We start from the raw sequence: 22,314 nt of genomic DNA on the forward strand, positions 1-22,314 counted from the left end.
TGGGATTATTTTTTAGGCGATGGGCTAGCAACCTGTCGCTATATCAATCGCAATTCTATCGCTAAGTCAATCAGCTAAACGTGGCCTGTCAGTCTTTCCAAGACTGTTTTCTTTGTCGACCCCGCAACGGAATCTAAACTCGACATCATATTGGTACATTTTTGTACAATGCATTATTTCACTTGCATTTAAAAAGCGAAATTCTTTCAGTGATAGATAGATAAGACTCTTTATTGTACCATAATGAGGTACAAAGGCGGACTTATCGCTATAGCAATCTCGTCCAGTCAATCTTAGGGTGGGAGGAAATTAAAATAAAAAGGCGATTGGCGCCGTACCTATAAAATAAAATGCAATAGCGAGTCAATTATCTTGATAGATTGCTTCACTTCTCAATATCTTTCTTATCAATTGGGTTACGATACAAAATTAAAAATCCAACATTTTATTGGATAAAAATTATATTACTATAGCAAACAGATTTGCAAATATACATACATTGATTGGTTTCCGCTCACAGATGCATACAATTCAACATTTACACTTCTTAACAATGGGCAGTGAGGTCTTTACCGTCATATTGATGCTATCTCGACCTACAGGCTGTAAGAATAAGGGATAGCTATACTCGTGGGAGATCCGTGTAGCCAGCAATATAAAAAAAAAACCCTTTCATACCTTCTCAAAAAAATACGGCTTTTTTATTAGGGTTACTGTGTTTAGCGTATATACAGTGAGCCACATAGAGTAATATACTAACTCAATAGATTCTTTCGAGATAAGGTGGTACACTTTTCTATGTAACCCACTGTACAGTCAACAACGTAATACATTATGCAGGGCTGTGGTGTACATATTAATTTATTTACCAAACAGAAACATATTTACATGAATAGCTTATGCTTAAAATTATTACTAAAAGTTATTATTTGTTATTTCCTAATCGGATTACGATGTTTTTTTTTTGTGGCGGATAAGTATTACGTTGTTGACTGTACAATTAGAGAATTAAAATACAATGTATAGTAGATTCTATTGGCTCTAAAAAAGACCTCCATTTTTAAATAAAATAACTTCTATTTACATATGAAACTTCAAATAACAATTTATCATATGAATTGATAAGTAATATTTATTTACATAATTTTTATACAACTGTGAGCGTAGAAACATCAATTGGAAAATATTTTTATACGCAAATAATTAAAAAAATAAACAAAAAACAATCTGAATTACATAACATAGAAAAAAAAAAACAACGCTAAGTATTAAAAAAAACCGAAAAGTTTTTATTATATTTTTAGTGGCAAACTAAAGCGCCAATTTTAAAAAAAGAGGTACCTAGGTGTTAAAATTTTTAGCGATCCTTCATCGGTTGCCAGATAAATTACAATGGCTTTGTAAAACTGAAATTTTTCGTACAAAAATATTTTCCAATTATATTTTTTGACATGGAAGCTACACCATTATAAGCTTGCACTCTTGGTAACTTGAAGCAGTCTTTAATATTTACAACGAGTGAGAATAATCTTAAATTTATAAATAAAAAAAAAACCTTATTTACAATACACTAGCTAGTCAACACATTTCAGCAATGAGTAAAACATAAAAGAAATAATTGGGAAAGTGTTTAAAATTTCATAATTACACATCATTAGGATTTAACAAAAAAAAAGAAATGGGTTATGAAAAAGTTAACTTATTGAATCAACTTCTTAGTATGAGACACTTATATAAATTATTTTAGAGCCTCATGATGTATATGACTGTCGTAAGAGGCGACATAGGAAATAACTAGTTTCTCCCTGACTTGGACTCGGTCTTGGATAAATCACAGGCGGACTCAAAGCTCCTCTTCGAAATACTAACCGGGACCAAAGCCACATGAATGATGATTCAACACCTACCAACATCAAACCAATTTTATGTAAACATTTTGTTACGAATTATGAATGATTAAATTTACATTACAATATTAATTTACATAATAAAAACACAGTTGAATGTACATTACACAGTAAATTTTGCTGTTAATAAAATGTAATTTAGTTACCAACAGTGTAAGCTCACGAGAACTTCACCTAAGGCTTTGCCGTTAAGATGTACAATTTTAGTTATAGAACGAGCAGATTTTCAAAGGAAATGTTGAGCCAGATATGTCAGTTATCTTGGACTGCCTCGACTAGAGATGGGCAAATGCCCGGGAATTTAGGGAAAATTGGGAAAATTCCCAATAGATGACCACATATTCCTTCCCATTGGGAATTTATTGGGAATTTTCCCAATTTGCCTTAAATGACCGGGCATTTGCCCATCTCTAGCCCTGACTGAACCGTGACAAGTCTATAAGACACTCCTACATCTGTACAACATAACAGTAAAAATACAAATGTACCTGCGCAGTATGAAATATTTTTATATATAGCACGAAAACATTTTAAGCGTTTGAGTCTAGTTCGGATTTTAAGTTTAAACGTTCTTGTAATAAGATCTTTATTTTTTTTTTTAGTTTTTTATTAGATTCGACTTGGCGGTAGATTGCGCTATTCTGCGCCGTCATATATTACAGAGGCGTCTTATAAACGTGGTAGTAATGTGAATAGGGTTCACCAAGATATTTCGACCGGCTGTAACGACAGGAAGCTGCTCGATTTGAATAAAAAAAAAAATTATACAATTTCTCAGCAAAGCTTTGGGCAAAGTCACGAGTCTAAAATATAACAAATAATTTAGCGTCTAAATACTCGCTTACAGTCTTTTGTCGGTTCAAAAGGACAGTGAGGCATATTTACAATAAATTTATAAATTATACACTGTTATACCTACTGCACCATGTTTACGAACGTTTTTATATAATTTCATGACATGACAATGTTTTGTTTGTTCACGGTTTGAGTTTACAGTATATTTTTTACAAATTTGCGTCACTGTGAAAGTCAGATATTACTTCTGTACGTCTGTGTCAACATAGAGTCGAGTAAGTTGAACTTTGCGCCCGCTAGCAAGTGAAATACAAATTAGTATGTATTTGAATGTACATGGCAACACTACATTCAATTATATGTGTGGTTCCCGGCACCAATACAAAAAAGAATAGGATCACTCCATCTCTTTCCCATGGATGTCGTAAAAGGCGACTAAGGGATAGGCTTACAAACTTCGGATTCTTTTTTTAGGCGATGGGCTAGCAACCTGTCACTATTTGGATCTCAATTCTATCATTAAGCCAAATAGATGATCGTGGCCAATCAGTCTTTTCAAGACTGTTAGCTCTGTCTACCCCACAAGGGATATAGACGTGACCATATGTATAAATGTGATTCGGCAAGTTTTACCGACCGACTGCGTACTTGACGCATTAATACTCCTAAGGCAATCTCGCCTCATGCATCGTGATATATTGAATCAGTGTTGCCAACTGTCTCTGATGAAAATGCGCTAACAATATAAGTGGCTAAAAACCTTAAATGTGAAATAAAAAAAAATACAATTTCAAGAGAATACATTCGAAAGTAGGCTTTAAATAACTTTGCTCTGTGTCATTTCCGTCAACACTAAACAATGATGGGAGAAAGAGCGAAATTAACTGTCATCTTCTATGTCAAAAATAGTTTCGTTCACGCTGGCCAAATTTACCTTTTACAACATGGTGCAGTAATTAAAACAGTTGAGAATCATTCTTTTACATTACAACCAATAGTAAACACGGTTTAGCTAATTTCCTGTATTAAAAAAAAAACGCATTTTTATAATTATTAGGCTCTTATTATTACTAAATCATTGGAGAAACCATTTGAAAATGTACATTTGTGATTTATCCGTCTCACTCGCTCTGACATGAGTAAATGGCTCCTCCTTTGACATTATTTACAATTGTTTCTCGTGGTGAGAAATGACGAGAAACACTACGTGGTTTCTCGTGATGAGAAATAGCGAGAAATACACGTTCGACAGATCTTTGATGGACTGTACGTTTGGGCGACTTCTATTTCATATTTTTATAAAAATATGTGTACAATATTTTTATAACATCGTCGTCGTTGACAAAAAAAGGGCTAAACAGTTCGTCACTTTCGCAAATTCAATAAATTTCGTGGTACAATTACGGATTCACACGAATTAAATCTCTTTCGCAAATTTTCATTATTATTAAATTCTCAACATTTTTAAACTAATCTACTTATAATAAACTGTAAATGACAAGTTGTGACTATTGCAAAAATGTGCGAAAATAACGATTTGAGAAAGTGACGAACTGTCTCATAAAATAACACGTTCGGCGTACGAGTTGTAATGGCAAATCGTTTCCGTCATAATAATTTATTTTGCTTCACTTGTAGATAATGTTTAATAAAAACAAAAAAACTTTCCAATATCTTCACTTCACTTCATCCTTGTATCAAATAATTACATAAAACAATGAAATGACAACCATACTTGATTTTTATTACTTTGTCTTGTCGGTACTACCCGCGTGGACCAAAACAATCAGTCACATTTTTTGTCATTTAATTTCACAAGTTTTGACAACCTCACATTGTCGTCATACATCAAAAGAACTATGATAATCACGAGCTGAAATCACTAATATTTTATTTTTTATTGTAAAACAAATTAGCAGCAGACACGGAAAACTATGTTTATTTACAAGGCAATAAGATACAGAACAGGATGTTCTTTTAACATAATTTTGGTGTTTTATCATATCTAGCGAATCACTAATGTATATTCTGAAGGCAGTTTCTCATCAGGCAGGAAGCCTACCTATAAAAACTATGCCGAATCTCTCCACAGCATGTAGAATGTAATTAACTAACATGCTGTTTTTAGCAGAAACCAAATTTAAAAGTCTATACTTGAGAATACAAAGAGGTATAAGCAATGACGCTAAATAATTATTACCCTATTTGGTTCCAAATGGTTGTTTCAACTTCATGTCATCATCTTTTCTCTCTTTCTATCTTATTGATTAACTACAAGAGTTAGAAAGAGATAGGGTATATGAAACATCAGTAACATTTCCTTCATTCATAAATTTGTTAGCTAATATCTATTAATTTGGACCTATGTTTTACATATAAATATATTAACTAAGCGCATTCGTATTTATGAACGAATTGTCTAGTCACAAGACAGCCCTCATTTGAGTTACAGATCTCTCAAATTCGCGTTACTAACATAGTGTTGTTAGTAATTGTTTAACGTAAGCCACACTGCATAGGTGAAACTACGCTTAAATTATTTTTCTAGTCACATTTTAAATACACCGAAAATCGTAACTAATATTGGGCCTAGCGCAATTCGTATGTTTGTTCATAATATTTATTTTTTTTATCGATAAATTATTACCTTTTTTGGTACAAGAAGATTGCAATCTCAGTAGCATAAACAAGATTTGATAATCTATATTTAAAAAATTTAATCTGTCCACATAATTTCATTTGACTATGTGTTATGTTTGAAATAGAATAAATTTATTTTCAAAAAGTTTAATATGTTATCACAATACACGATGTGGCTTGCGTCTCAATCGTAATTTCTCTATAATTAACATTAATGTATTGTCCGTCTATTTATTAAATGTCACTTCACTACCACTCGAGACCATCACAACTTGTTAGTTTCTCAGAAGTTAACTAATTTCTCATCCATCAAACGTGGTTTCTCAGCGATTCCACGACAAAACCAATTTCTCATCACTGTTAAACTGTTCTTTTCTGCTGTTTCTCGCTCCATCGCAGTTGTAATCGGGATTCTCACCACGCACTAGTCAGTTTCTCACAGTTCTCCGCATCAAACGTGTTCACCGCGACCCGGTCACAGTAACACGACGCACTATCACAAAACTCACGCCCATGCGCGGGCGCAACCGCGTCCGTTATCATGAGAACTCAGTCTGTGTGTGAACACTTCATACCTGGAAAAAAAAATATATTACAATTAACGAATTTTAATGTTTGGTACGAAAAAACAACTAGAGAAAGTAACATAGAAAACTGTCATTCTCGAATGCCAATCAATATCTTCTCTATCTTCGTACTTGTCGCTATCTCTGCATCATAATCATAATACGGGACTGCTGTTTAGTTTTAAGAACTTTTACCTCTTTTGTTCTCATGTAAGTGGATTTTTGTAATCTTTTTTTAAAAATAAATTCTTTAAACCTATAACACAACATAAAACCACACCTTTTCCTCGGAGGAGTACACAGAGACCACATCTTTCCACTAAACCCAGCATCCTTGTAACTTTGTAAACGTTAAACCCGATCAAGATACAAAGCACTAAGTGTACAAACAAACAAACAAACTATAACCGTACAATCCACAGCGCCGCTAGTCGAACAGGTCGCGGTCGAGGTCGGGCGTGCGCGCGCGCGGCGCGGGCGCGGGCGGCGCGGGCGCGGCGCCGCCGTAGTTGAGGAAGTCCCACACGAGGATCGTGTCGTCGTGCGACGAAGATACGATTTGGAACTCGTCGAACTGCAGCCGGAACACGCGGCCGGTGTGCTCCTGCGATTGTTTCACACGTTTATACATACACACACATACATACATACACATAAGTTCCACACGTTTATACATACATACATATATATAATCACGTTTATGTCCCTTGCCGGGGTAGACTGGGCCAACAGTCTTTGAGAAGACCATGATAGGGCCATGTTTAACTGCTTGGCTTAAGATTCAAATAGTGATTTCTATTGATGATTATGATACTTTTATTGGTGCCTTGTGGTTCCCGGCATCAATAAAAGAATACAACCATGCCAAGTTAAACATGTTTCAATCATAAGAAAAAAGAATAGGGCCGCTCCATCACTTATATATGTATCTATCTTGGATAGGTTTATAAACTTGGGATTCCTCTTTTCAGCAATGGGCTAACAACCTGTCACTATTTGAATCTCTTGAATTAGTTCTATCATTATGTCTAACAGCTGAACATTGTCTTTTAGTCTTTTTGAGACTGTTGGGTCTGTCTACCCCACAACAGGTATAGACGTGATTATATGTATTTATATAGGTACTTACTATGTCTAATGAATGAATCTAATTCGAAACTTGTGTTACGAGATACAAACCCAACGATACTATAGTTTATAATAAATACTGATACACATAGATAAACATCCAAGATCCGGGACAATCAGAGTAAGTTATTTTTCATCATGCCCCGGCCGGGATTCGAACCCGGGTCCTCCGGAAAACGGTATTGATTATTAAGTACTAACATAAGTTAAATAGACATAACTAACAATGTTGGTCCACATTAAAACGGTCTTTAACAAACAATAATTATTATTTAACTAGCTGTGCCCGCGACTTCGTCCGCGTGTAATAGTTATTTGGGCATCATTGAAGCCCTCAAGGATGAATAATTTTCCCCGTTTTTTTCTTTCACATTTTCCATTATTACTTCGCTCCTAAAAGTCGCAGCATGATGTTACATAGCCTAAAGCCTTCCTCAATAAATAGTCTATTCAACGCAAAAGGAATTTTTCAATTCGAACCACTAGTTCCTGAGATAAGCTTGTTCAAACAAACAAACGAACAAACTCTTCAGCTTTATAATATTAGTATAGTTGCGTCAAGATCATAACGGACATGAGCAAGCATGACAGACAAGCGGATCACTCACCACTAACGTCCTTAAACATAGATCTTGGTGGGGCGTGCGCACGTCTAAAGCGGCGGGCAGGTCCCACACTTTGATTTTGCCGTCGTACGCGCCGCTCACTATGCGCTTGTTGTCGAATCTGCAAATAAAAAATAAATAAGTAATGTAACAACTGTATTATGACTCATTCAATGCATAATAAATAATTCATTCATTCATTACAATAATAAATATATACGGAACAAATTACACAGATTGAGTTAGCCTCGAAGTAACTTGTGTTACGAGATACCAACTTAACGATACTATATTTCATAATAAATACTTAGAAAGATAAACATCCAAGACCCAGACTAATCAGAGAATGTATTCTCATTTCGTTTTCTCAACCGTTTCTCATCATGTCCTGACCGGGATTCGAAGTGTCATACATATGCACGTCTATATCCCTTGCGGTGAGACAGAGCCAACAGTCTCGAAAATACTGATAGGCCACATTCGGCTGTATGGCTTAACGATGAAATTTACATGACATAAATAGGCTATTACACTCTTTTTTGAAAACTGTTTTAAATCAATCCTGAGACTGTGTTATACCTATAGAATTTTTATTAAAATTTTTTGAAGCCGAAAAGTGCTCTAAAAACGATTTATTATTTATGATTTTGTATTTTCGCGCGAAAACGCCATCCGCCATGCTGTTTTGACTCGTGACGTCATACTTTTAGTAAACAATACAAAAAATAGGTTATGTTGGATTGGTTGTGTAATAATTTACCTATTATAATTGTGTATTGTAAGAGAATGTTTAATACAATAAATACTTACATCGCTGTTTTAACATTTCTTAACTCAGCAGAACAGAAATCGGGATTGGACGCAAAAAATTTCGCCACCATCAACGTATTAATCCTCGGTAGATTTATATTGTCTGCTTTCACAAAACCGTCTTCCATGATTCTATTAAATTATTAAAGAGTAAAAACCCAAAAACGTGATACAAATTTTAAAATTTCAAAATAAACAGAGCTTGACATCATCAATATGTTTTCGATTCAATATTTGTTTACTAAAAGTATGACGTCACGTCAGTACCCAACATGGCGGATAGCGTTTTCGACTTTTGAAAAACAGATTAAAAAAGAGGATTTTTTAAATTGAATTATAAAATCCATATTGCACTTTTATGAATAATGATCGATGTTTTTCTTTTATTTTTTACAAAATCTATAAGATACGTGCATTTTTATATTTTTTTTTACATGGTGTAAAATAGCCTATTCCTGTTATACACAGGTTATATGTTTAATTGTTCACCGACTCACCGTATACACCGTACCAGCTCCTCGTGGCCCTCCAGCACCCTGATGCACTGTCCACACTCGATGTCCCACAGCCGAATAGTGTTATCCGAAGACCCGGAGACCACCAGCCGATCCCTGTACTGGAGACAGGCTATACCCCGCTTGTGACCGTTGAGAGTCCGGACGAATTCGCACGTTGAAGTGTTCCATACCTGTAACACGTGGTTTTTGTTGATTGATTCGCTATAGAAGCGGTAGTAGTTATAATTAGATTTAAGTGATGTGACGTCAATAAGTGATACCTTGTATCCAATTTTGAAAATAAATCTATTCTATTCTATTCTATTGAGCGTAGGTGGTCGAGGCGGTCGGTTGCGTGACGCTCGGAAAGGCACAGGTTCAAATCCTACTTAGGCCATGTAATCCTACTAATATTATAATAAAACAATGTTTCTATTGAAGGTAGTAGAACGACTAACTATTTTATTGTAAACTTAAGTTATACATAGATGGCAGCACCCAATTCAAATTATTAGATATTTATTAACATCACATCAAATATAATAAATGCGAAAGTTTGCGAGTGCAATCCGTCGCGTTAATTTTACATAAGTAAGTATCTTTAACGTTAACCAGGAAGTTTTTTCTTAATCCTACTAATATTATAAATGCGAAAGTTTGTGAGTACGTCAGGGTGTCAGTATGGATGATTGTTACACTTTCACGCAAAAACTACTGAACCGATTACGATGAATTTTGATATGTAGGTAGCTGAAGACCCAGAATAACATATAGGCTAGTTTTTTTCCCGGAGTTCCCGCGGGATTGATAGGGTTTCCATGCGGACGAAGTCGCGGGCGGCCTCTAGTAATGGATATTTCAATGTTGTACATTAGTTTGAATACTAACCGATGCTCTTACGGCGAGGGAAAGCATCGTGTGGAAACCTGCACATTCAGGCAACTGGATGTGTAACCATGAATCTAATACGTGTTAGATTTACCTGCAAAAGTTGCAGAGGTCAGATGGGAGTCACTTCGTGCAAAAACCTGACTTACCCCATCTGGAATCCATTGTCACTCCAGAGAGGTGATGATGCAACCGGGACAAAAGGTTAGGACGAAAAAGAATACATACATATTGTCACATACATATGTCTATACCATTTATGGAATCTCTATGCATATAATCACGTCTATATCCCTTACGGGATAGACAGAGCCAGCAGTCTTGATAAGATCAAATGGCCACATTCAGCTATATGGCTTAACGATAGAATTGAGATTCAAATAGTGACAGGTTGCTAGCCCATCGCCTAAAAAAGAATCCCAATTTTCGCAAGCCTATCCCTTACTCACCTTTTACGACATCCACGGGAAAGAGATGCGAGTGGTCCTATCCGTTTTTTTTTGTATTGGCGCCACACGGGAACCACACGGCACAATAAGGTTTTATTTATAGTCCTACCATCACACAAACCGGATCACCTTAATAGTCCTGCCACACGGGAACCACACGGCACAATAGGGTTTTATAGACCACCATCATCACACAAACTAGTTCACCTTAATAGTCCTGTCACCGCTGGCGCTGACGATGTATTTCTCGTCGAAATCGACCACGTTGACGGCGGCCCGGTGACCGACCAGCACTCTGCGGAGGAGGATTTCGCTCGTCGAAGTCATGTCCCACACAGCTATTGAACGGTCCTGGTTCGAAGAGAGATAAAACAATTTATCTATACTAATATTATGAAGCTGAAAAGTTTGTTTGTTTGAACGCGCTATTCTCAGGTAGTACTGGTTGGAATTGAAAAATTATTTTTGTGTTTAATAGACTATTAATCGAGGTAGGCTTTAGGCTATATAACATCACGCTGCAACTATTAGGAGCGAAGAAATAATGGAATATGCGAAAAAAAAAACGGGGAAAATTATTCATCCTTGAGGGCTTCAATGATGCTCAAAATAACTATTCCACGCGGACGTATTATAATCGTATTATAATTGACGGCCTCTGTGGCGCAGCGGTAGTACGCTTGTCTGTGACACCGGAGGTCCCGGGTTCGAATCCCGGCCAGGGCATGATGAGAAATGAACTTTGTCTCATTGGCCTGGGTTTTGGATGTTTATCTATATATAAGTATTTATTATAAAATAAAGTATCGTTGAGTTAGTATCTCGTAACACAAGTCTCGAATTACTTGGAGGCTAACTCGATCTGTGTTATTTGTCCCGTATCTAATCTAATATATTTAAACGAGCAATTCTTGTATATATATAATCAGGATCTCGGAAACGGCTCCAACGATTTTCATGAAAGTAACAGATTAGGGGCTTTTCGGCTCAAGGAATCGATTTCTCAAGGTCCTAGGTTCGAGAAAAGCTCGGTTCCCAAGATATATAAACATATTAAAAACCGCGTTTTAAGAAGCTATATCAGCGCCATCTTTGATAAACCGAGCAAAGCTCGGACAACCAGGTACTATATTCACTTGTGTCTACAGTAACTACGAATCAGTTGGACCCAACACTGACCTTGCTGCAAGTGACCATCATGCCATTGCAGAATCTGAGATGGAGCACCGCCTCGCAATGGTGTATCAGCGTGTTCAGCATCTCGCCAGTGTTCACGTCCCACACGCGGACAGTGCTGTCCGAAGAGCCTGATATGATGGCTCGCTCGTCGTACTGAAGACAGAGGACCGAGCCGGTGTGTCCTTGGAGCTCCTGTTGAACGAATGAGGTGATTGGAGTGTGAGTTTTAATCAGAATTTAAAGTGACGGCCTGTGTGGTGCAGCGGTAGTGAACTTGTCTGTGACACCGGAACGGGTTTGAATCTCGGCCGGGGTATGTTGAGAAACGAACTCTCGTTGATTGGCCTGGGTTATTGCATGTTTATACATACATATAATCACGTCTATATCCCTTGCGGGGTAGACAGAGCCAACAGTTTTGGAAAGACTATGATAGGCCACATTCAGCTATTTGGCTTTAAGATAGAATTGAGATTCAAATAGTGACAGGTCGCTAGCCCATCGCCTAAAAGAAGAATCTCAAGTTTATAAGACTACCCTTTAGTGGCCTTTTACGACATCCATGGGAAAGAGATGTAGTGGTCTTATTCTTTTTTCTATTGGTGCCGGGAACCACACGGAACCAATAGAAAATTGGATATTTATCTACATAAGTACCTATTTATTATAAAATATAGTATCGTTGAGTTAGTAGATCTCGTAACACAATCCTCGAACCTACTTCAAGTCTAACTCAATCTAGGTGTAATCTGTTCTGTATATATACATATATATATATATATATATACATATATATTATATATATATACATATTTATTTGGGAAGACCTAGACGAACGTATCTTGATCAAATTAAGGACGTCCTGATAAAGGATCAGGTCAAAGTACCCGAAACCGCAGAGCTTGCACGAAGAGAGTTATGAATGTGGACGAAGCGAAGGAAGTATGCTGAGATCGTGGCAATTGGAAAGATGTAGTCTCTGCGTACCCCTCCGGGAAAGAGGCGTGATTTTATGTATGTATGTATACAGGGTGACATTTAAAACAACTGCATCCTTTAAAACAAAGACTATATCCATGCTTCTGAGCTGTTTGAGCCTATTTTTATTTAAATTAAACGTCTTCAGTTTCACATTTAAAAAACCCTTTAAAAACTACGTCACACGCTTTAATATGAAACAATATTTTTCTTTTAACGTTCTTAAATATCCTTTAGATGAGTACACTTAACAGTTTAATTTATGCAGTTGAATTAAAAGTCATCCTGTATATATTTGTTGAAATCTTATTACCTTTGTACCACCTACATACATACATACCTTAACACACTGCAAAGTTTTCCTGTCCCAAATCTTGATAGTATTATCCCTGAGGCCGGACACAATCTTGTTGTCGTCATACTGAAGGCAGTATACGCCTTTGGAATTCTCCGATCTGCAGTTTATCCGCTGGAAACATGTGTTTTGTTAATATTGATTACTAGCTGTGCCCGCGACTCCGTCCGCGTGAAATAGTTATATTGGGCATCATTGAAGCCCTATTAATTAATTAAGGGTGAATAATTTTCCCCGTTTTTTTTTTTCACATTTTCCTTTATATCTTCGCTCCTAATAATTGAAGCGTGATATTATATACCTTAAAGCTTTCTTCGATAAATGGTCTATTCAACACAAAAATAATTTTTCATTTTGAACCTGAGATTAGCGCGTTCAAACAAACAAACTCTTCAGCTTTATAATATTAGTATAGATAATTATTCATTCATATATAATCACGTCTATATCCCTTGCGGGGTAGACAGAGCCAATAGTGTATAAAATACTGACAGGCCACGTTCAGCTGGTTAGGCTCAATGATAGAATTGAGATTCAAATAGTGACAGGTTGCTAGCCCATAGCGTAGCCTAAAAGAAGAATCCCACGTATATAAACATATCCCTTAGTCGCCTTTTACGACACATCCATGGGAACGAGATGGAGTGGTCCTATTTTTTTTATAGGTGCCGAGTACCACACGGCACGGCGATATTAATAAGTAGTTAGTTCTACATTCATTCATGTGTTTTAATGTAGACAATGTGCATTCGTCCACGATTTAGATTTAAGAGATCTATATTTGTAAATTTACGTCTGATGAAAATGCTCCAGTGTAGTTTGTTCCGCCGCTTCTTCTACACATGCGCTTTGGAAGCGGCAGTAGTTATAATTAGATTTAAGTGATGTGACGTCAATAAGTGATACCTTGTATCCAATTTTGAAAATAAATCTATTCTATTCTATCCCTTAGTCGCCTTTTACGACACATCCATGGGAACGAAATGGAGTGGACCGATTCTTTTTTTTTTATAAGTGCCGGGAACCACACGACACGGCGATATTAACAAATAAACTGTAGAAGACAAATACCTGCAAATTGTGTCTGCCCATCCGCCAGTTATCTTCTATGGACCTTATGTCCTGGATAATCTTGGGATACAGCTGTCTGTAGAACGAGTGGGACGGATGTTGGCATCCCGGTTTGGGCTTGAACAGGTATTGTATCCTGAGACGGAAAAGGAGGCGTATTATTCGCTAGCTCTTGCCCGTGGCTTCGTACGCGTGTTGCACCGCAAATTCCATGGAATTTATTTTATTTTATTTGGAAAACATACATCTTGTACAAAATCTCATTTAGTTACTTTAGACCCATTTACATGTTTTCGCATAAGTTGTATCAAAATGATGAAAATTTTTAAAACACATATAAAAAAAATTATTAAAACGAAAGAAATATGTAAGGTACCAGATAGCGCCTAATTATTATTGACAGAATGAGAACCGTCAAATCAAGACTTGGTAACAAAATTGCCCCGCTGTTCACACAAGCTTGTCAGTAGGAGACTTGGGAGACCAGGCCTTCAATTGGGGAGATACAACACAGAATAGTACATACATATAATCACGTCTATATCCCTTGCGGGGTAGACAGAGCCAACAGTCTTGGAAAAGACTGATAGGCCACGTTCATCTATTTGGCATTAATAAATAATTGAGATTCAAATAGTGAATAGCCCATCGCCTAAAAGGAGAATCCCAAGTTTATAAGCCTACCCCTTAGTCGCCTTTTACGACATCCATGGGAAAGAGATGCGAGCGGTCCTATTCATTTTCTATTGGTACCGGGAACCACACGGCACAGAATAGTACCAGGAGATGATAGCTACATAGGAGGGGTCGCTTACCACCCTCTTCTTTCAGCTAAGCCGCGCCACAATGTGTCCGTGCGAACTTTACGCTCGACCAGCTTCTTCCACAGCATGCCTTCAGATATGACCCTCTGCCATTCTCTGCAGACGAGCTCCGCGGCGCACAGGGAACTCGCGTCCAAGTACGACAGAATGTTTTCGGCAACGTGATCGAGACCTTTCTCTGTGGAGAGAGATAGATAGCGTACATGTAAATCTATACTAATATTACAAAGCTGATGAGTTTGTTTGTTTGTTTGTTTGAACGCGCTAATCTCAGGAACTACTGGTTCGAATTGAAAAATTCTTATTGTGTTGAATAGACCATTTATCGAGGAAGGCTTAAGGCTATATGACATCACGCTGCAACTTTTAGGAGCGAAGAAATAATGGAAAATGTGTGAGAAAAAAAACGGGGAAAATTATTCATTCTCGAGGGCTTCAATGATGCCCAAAATAACTATTCCACGCGGACGAAGTCGCGGGCACAGCCTAATAGTTTTTTTTTATAAGAAAGGTTCCCAATGTGATTTTGATTTGTCTATAATGAGTTGCTGAATGCCAAGTCGTTTAGCAAAATTGCACCATTATTTTTACTGAGATGACGGTAATTTTATAACAACAACTTTCGAAAAAGTACGACGTAATTCGTCGCAGTAATTTTACATAAGTAAGTACCTTTAACCTTAGGAAGTCTTTTCTTAATACCTATATACATATTTTCTTCTGTGGCGCAGCGGTAGTACGCTTGTCAATGAGACCGATTCGACACACGGGTTCGAATCCCGGCCAGGGCATGATGAGAAAAGAACTTTTTCAGATTGGCCTGGGACTTGGATGATTATCTATATAAGTATTTATTATAAAATATAGTATCGTTGAGTAATTAACTCGTAACACAAGTCTCGAACTTACTTCGAGGCTAACTAAATTTATTTTATATTGAGTACTGCGCTCATATTGTGAAATTATTTTTTTGGCCTTTTTTATTTTTTTAATTTAATTAAAATTATTCTTCAAAAATGTTGTCCATAAATACATTCATTTTTTTTTCGAATTAGTCTAATTACAAGTTAGTCAAAAGTTAATTTTAACAAAACACTTATAGTTTTTTTTCTTAATAAAGTCAATCAAATATTCCACCCCGAATCGGAATCGCATCCGGCTCGAAGGTACCCATCAATTATTTGTTTATTTTATCGTCAGTAAGACGAAGTGAAGTATTTTTTTATCTTGCCATCCTTATCCCTCTGCCGAGCAAAGGCCCTCCCCCCATACCCCCTTACAGTCACCCTATATCCATTAAAGGTTCCATTTGATTTTTATGCCGTGTGGTTTCTGACACCAATAGAAGTAAAGAATAGGACCAGTCCATCTCTTTTCCCGTGGATGTCGTAAAAGGCGACTAAGGGATAGGCTTATAAACTTGGGTTTCTTATTTTAGGCGACAGGCTAGCGACCTGTCACTATTTGAATCTCAATTCTATCATTAAGCCAAACCAGCTGACCGTGGCCTATCAGTCTTTTAAAGACTGTTGGCTCTGTCTACCCCGCATGGGTTATAGACGTGATTATATGTATGTATGTATGATTTTTATGCATGAACTGTCTCTCATGACCACTCCATAACAACGTGATCACTTTTTAGGATCTGAATTTCATGATGTATTACAGCGAACAACAATTCACATGCCCATTTTAAATTCTAAGCGGTCTGTCACAATAGTAATGTGGTACTATGTGGCAGAATATTTATCATAATGTTTTTAACATGATTGTCTGATATATTCAATTATTCACTGGTTGGTAAGATAAACTTGTAGTAAAACAATTTGAATTATTTGTCTGAAAGTAACATGTCCCAATAGGAAACCCGTGTAACCACACGGGTACATACATACATATGATCACGTCTTTATCCCTTACGGGGTAGACAGAGCCAACAGTCTTGAAAAGACTGATAGGCCACGTTCAGCTGTTTGGCTTAATGATAGAATTTAGATTCAAATAGTGACGGGTTGCTAGCCCATCGCCTAAAAGAAGAATCCCAAGTTTATAAGCTTATCCCTTAGTCGCCTTTTACGACATCCATGGGAACGAGATGGAGTGGTCCTATTCTTTTTTTTATTGGTGCCGGGAACCACACGGCACCACACGGGTCATTATATATAATACGGGACAAATTACACAGATTGAGTTAGCCTCGAAGTAAGTTCGAGACTTGTGTTACGAGATACTAACTCAACGATACTATATTTTATAATAAATACTTTTATATATAAACATCAAAGACCCAGGCCAATAGTAATATAATAGTACACAGTTAAAATAAAAAAAATCACTTGCAATGGCGGACTTATCCCGTGAAGGGATCACTTCCAGTCTAAATCGGGCAAGCCGAGATTTCACAGCTAGCAACGATATTTACAAACTCCTACACGACAACGTCACGCGGTCCCCCCAGGCACAACCCCCAGCCTGATGGAAGATCTTCCCCATTTGTAGCGGTCGAGCTGAACCATCGCTCCCACCGTACCGGCTCCAAGTGGCCATAAGTAACATACATACATACATATAATCACGTCTATATCCCTTACGGGGTAGACAGAGCCAACAGTCTAAAAAAGACTGATAGGCCACGTTCAGCTATTCGGCTTTAAGATAGATAGATTGATTATTTGAATCTCAATTCTATCATTAAGCCAAATAGCTGAATGTGGGCATTCAGTCTTTTCAAGACTGTTAGCTCTGTCTACACCGCAAGGGATATAGACGTGACCATATGTATGTGTGTATGTATAGAATTGAGATTGGCCGATTGAGAATCCGAGAATACATACTGGGCAGCATGCTGATGAAATCCCTCTGCAGCATGGGTTTGAGGTACGCGTTGATGTGCCAGTGCTGGTAGTGACACATACGAGCCAGGAGCTGTTCCACAAACTCCACCTGGGGACAGGAGAACATCAGGCATGTTATATATGGTCACGTCTATTTGTCTTGCGGGGCAGACAGGGCCAACAGTCTTGAAAAGACTGAATGGCCACGTTCAGCTGTTTGGCTTAATGGTAGAATTGAAACGGCACTGTCAAGGCAATCAATTTGATTTTATAACTGTACATATGTGATTCTTCACATCTTGCTATTGATGTAAAAAATGTAAGGTTCTGCCTTGTGGGAAAACTAATTTATTTTCTAAATTATGTACCTACACAGAAAACACTGTATAAATAACGTAATAAACACCATTAACATAAGGATTTTAAGTTTAGAATTATTATTTTTTATTTATTTATATAAATATGTATGTACATTGTACATCAAGGAAAAAGTAAGAATAGAACTCAAACTAAAGAGAAATCTAGTACAAGGGCACTAAGAGTCTGGAGTTGAACATAGAAAATCTTTCATTTTGGTAAAAAAGTTCCCGTAGAATTTGCAAAAAAAACCTGTATTATATTGTTGGTGGCGCTAATGTCGCGCGGGTGTAGTTACAGATTAAAACTCACCTGATCTGTCTCGTTCCATCTTGTAAAGAAATTGAGGCAGCTGTCTCTTTCTGCCGTGTACGCAGCACTGCTTGGCGCTGGCCTTACGCCTGTGTCGAGGCACGTTAACGAAGTCACCTGTAACATCAGGAAATATATTGCTGGGTCATGAGTACCCTAAATTTTCACTGTATTGTTTAATAGATACAATGCTGCCCTGGCCGACCCCAGATGTCTTTTTTATCGCGCATGCTTTGCTATGGGGCTGGTCGGGTGCATACATATAGTCACGTCTATACTTCTTGCTGGGTGGACAGAGCGAACACATAAAAAGATTGAAAGGCCATGTTAAGTTGTATGACTTTATGATTGAATTAAGATTCAAATAGTGACAGGTTGCTAGCCCATCGCCTATATGAGGAATCCCAAGTTTACGGCAACTGTGGCGCAGCGGTAATATGCTTGTCTGACACAGGAGGTCCCGGCATTGAATCTCGGTCAGGGAATGATGAGAAACAAACTTTACATAACACAAGTTCCCAACTTACTTCCAGGTTAACTTGTAATCTGTATAACTTGTCCCGTATTATAAGACCATTCTTTAATCACCTTTTACAACATCTGTTGGAATGATATAGTGGTTGTTTTCATTAGTGCTAGAAACTACACAGCACCTGGTAGCAAAGAAAAAACATAAACTTGGGAACCCTCTTTTCGGCGATGGGCTAACAATCCGTCACTGTTTGAATCTCAATTCTATCATTAAGCTATGCAGTCTACTTAAGATTGTTGGGTCTGTGCTCCATATGGATAAAGAAGCGATTATATGTACATGTAGTGCAGTGTAGTGTTCCCAGCACCAATAGAAAAAAGAATAGAACCACTCCATCTCTTTCCCATGGATGTCGTAAAAGGCGACTAAGGGATAGGCTTACAGACATGGGATTCTTTTTTAGGCGATGGGCTAGCAACCTGTCACTATTTGAATCTCAATTCTATTCTATCATTAAGCCAAATAGCTGAATGTAGTCATTTAGTCTTTTCAAGACTGTTGGCTCTGTCTACCCCGCAAGGGATATAGACGTGACCATATGTATGTATGTACATGTATGTATGTGTTTTTGAAAACACACAGTATAAATTGATTTATTTAGAACTCAACATGGTACTGAATGAACGAAGGACAATGAATAGCTAAAACTTCTGGACAAAAGAAGCTTACATTTGACATGCATATATTTCGGGTGTCATATGGATCCTGGCACATCAGAATAAGGCCACTCCATCTCTTTTTTAATGGATGTCGTAAAAGACGACCAGGGGATAGGCTAATAAACTTGGGATCCCTTTGAAGGTGATGGACTAGCAACCTGTCACTATTTGAACCTCAATTGCATCATTAAGCTGTCACTATTGGCTCTGTCTATGCCGTAAGGGGCTAATATATGATTATATATCATGGGATGGAACTTATATTGGAAACACTAAAGATACACCAAAATTCCTTTGGGAATGTTAAATAATAAAAATGTATGCAGGTGGAGTATAGACTAAAGTCAAATATGTATTAGTTGCTATTTTCAGGTTACAACATAGTTCGACCAAAAACAGTAGTAACCAGAGATAGTGTTATAGTTAAAACTTAGTATGCAGTTAACTAGTAAAAAACAAGATAAGGCACGACTCAGATCTCTCACGTCCTAAGACAATTGACGTTATGTGGTGTAATACTGAAGCATATGTGAGACTCCAGGCGAAAGTGGCACACCGCAATTACAGAACTAATTCCGTCGAAACTTTGACAAATACACATTGGTGGTGGTTGGTTGATTACTGAACTAAAACTTTCTGGTTAAATAACTAGGGATGAATTGAAATTTTTCATGTTTTTAGACGTTTTTATCCAATACGAGTTTTTTGGGTTTTACAACTTTTAATGGCATCTTGAGAACATTTTCATCATAGAACAGTAAAGACTGTGTTTTGATACAATGATATAGATGGAATCATCATTTAATATGGAATGAATCACATTTTATAAAAAAAATCTAATAAGATACACCCGCAATGCAGGACATTTAACATTATATTATGCCGTGTTACAAACACTACAGAAATGAAATGCGACAGTAGTTGAATTGAAGGAGAAGTCTAATGAATTTGAACTATCGAATTACTGGAAAATATACCATTTTGTATCGTGGAAAACATAAAATAATAGAAGTTGAAACAACAGGGAGACGCAAAGATGGCGGACTTAGCAGCCATGACATTACGGTATGCTCCAATTTCTATTTTCAGTAGTACCTGTTGTGGTATTGTATCTTCTATCATCCTCTCAGTCTCCATTTTTTGCTATTTCACTAAACACATTAATAAAAAAAACACTAAATTCGTCACAAAATAACCCGATCACCGTCACTAAATAATCGTCTCTCGCATGACGTCAAGACTACTTTTTTTTAGAATAAAAAAAAATTGAGGCAAAGAAATCTTTTGTAAAAAAACTTTAAATACCGTCATACACACTAGTAATCTTGAACACTATAGTAAAATCGATAAACAGAAATGTTATGGAAAAACATACAATAGAATAAATGAAGAAGCCTGCCGTAATTAAGAGGCGAATTCGAGAGAAAATAAAGAGTCTCTCCTGGGATTAATAAACTCGAAACAAGTCAGGACAAATAAAAATTATCATTGAAAAGAAGTAGGTAGGTATTTATACTTCATACTTCTGAAAAATCCTTTTCTCTATTTAATTGTAAAACAATACAATAGTTTTGAGTACGTATAAAAGTTATTTCACAAACACTTAGTTGTAGCTATAGCTAAAAGCGATTATTGTCATTAATAGCTTTTACCCAGAGAGCTGACTAGGATCAGATGCCAGGATGGTAGCGTTGTGAAAGGAGAAGAATGTGTGCTAAAGATATGGAAGGACTATTTTGAGAGTTTATTTGAAAAAAGGAAGAAAATAAGAAAGAGTTCTGCTATAGCGAAGAAAAAGAGAATGAGATGGAAGGCGAAATTGAAATGTTTGAAATTGTGGAAGCACTTAAGAGTATGAAAGCGGGTAAGGCTGCCGGGTATGATAGAGTGTCGGTCGAGATGCTTAAAGCAGGAAAAGGCGTCGTAGCTAGACAGTTGTACTGCCTTTTCAATTTGTGTTGGAGAAGCGGCCGAGTACCAAAAGATTGGTGTAAGGCTGTTATTGTGCCACTTTACAAAGGAAAAGGGTCACAACTGGACTGCAAAAATTATCGTGGTATAAGCCTGCTTAGCGTCGTCGGCAAATTGTATGCTAAGGTATTGATTAATAGAGTCAGGAATGAAACTGATGATAAAATATGGGATGCTCAAGCGGGATTTCGAAAGGGAATGGGATGTACTGATCAGGTTTTTTCTTTGCGGTGCATAGCCGAAAAGTTTTTGGCCAAGAGTCAAAAAGTCTATTGCACATTCGTGGATTTGGAAAAGGCCTATGACAGAGTTGAGAGGAATGAATTGTGGTCAGCACTTTCTATGCATGGGGTGAGCAGTCTCTTGATACGAGCACTGAAATCCTTATATGAGGATTCGAGTGCTTGTGTCAGGATAAACGGAGCGCACACTGAGTGGTTTAAGATTGAGAAAGGTGTTAGGCAGGGATGTGTTGCGTCACCGTGGCTGTTCAACCTATTTATGGATAGTTGTTTGACAGATTTGAAAGAGTCTGAAAGTGGATTAAGGATGAATGAATTACTCGTCAAATGTCTGCTCTATGCCGACGATCAGGTTATACTGGCGTCATCAGCGGAGGAGTTACAGGAGATGGTAAACTGTATGCATGAAGCTTTAAAAGAGAAAGGAATGAAAGTGAACGTAAGTAAAACTAAAACACTGGTTTTTGAAATGGAGAAAGAAATGACAGCATGTAATATTTTGATTGGAGGAGAAAAAGTTGAGCAAGTGAAAGAGTTTGTATATCTAGGATCAAAGTTTACATCAGATGGCAAGTGTGATAGTGATATTGAAAGGAGAGTGAACGCGGGGAACATGGTGAATGGAGCTTTGCATGCCTTTATGAGCAGTCAGAAACTATCCAAAAAGGCTCGACTGGCTGTGCACAGGGGCGTGTTGGTCCCGACATTAATGTAT

The 22,314-nt window shown here is 37.2% G+C and overlaps 1 protein-coding gene across 1 annotated transcript; it reads right to left on the reverse strand.

Moving 5' to 3' along the window:
• Nucleotides 1-4,048: 4,048 nt before the first annotated feature.
• LOC106130104 (F-box/WD repeat-containing protein 11) lies at nucleotides 4,049-20,619 on the reverse strand. Its single transcript, XM_060953171.1, has 12 exons — nucleotides 20,482-20,619; nucleotides 18,196-18,312; nucleotides 17,527-17,635; nucleotides 14,684-14,870; nucleotides 13,869-14,004; nucleotides 12,783-12,911; nucleotides 11,465-11,656; nucleotides 10,493-10,636; nucleotides 8,949-9,139; nucleotides 7,645-7,762; nucleotides 6,322-6,512; nucleotides 4,049-5,917 (listed from the first exon to the last, which is right to left on the reverse strand). Exons 1-11 carry the CDS (start codon nucleotides 20,521-20,523, stop codon nucleotides 6,336-6,338), a joined length of 1,542 nt encoding a protein of 513 aa, XP_060809154.1. The 5' UTR covers nucleotides 20,524-20,619; the 3' UTR covers nucleotides 4,049-5,917; nucleotides 6,322-6,335.
• Between the last annotated feature and the right edge of the window lie 1,695 nt (nucleotides 20,620-22,314).

This window comes from Amyelois transitella, chromosome 31 (assembly GCF_032362555.1).
Source record: "Amyelois transitella isolate CPQ chromosome 31, ilAmyTran1.1, whole genome shotgun sequence".
Lineage (NCBI taxonomy): Eukaryota > Metazoa > Arthropoda > Insecta > Lepidoptera > Pyralidae > Amyelois > Amyelois transitella.

Bases quoted from the DNA above. Each gene is read 5' to 3' on its own strand.
- LOC106130104 (XM_060953171.1), bottom strand. From the start codon at position 20,523: ATGGAGACTGAGAGGATGATAGAAGATACAATACCACAACAG. The intron at 10,637-11,464 runs GTCAGTGTTGGG...TCTTCGAACCAG, and splicing joins TGATGGTCACTTGCAGCAAG to GACCGTTCAATAGCTGTGTG. The intron at 6,513-7,644 runs GTGAGTGATCCG...AAACAATCGCAG, and splicing joins TATGTTTAAGGACGTTAGTG to GAGCACACCGGCCGCGTGTT.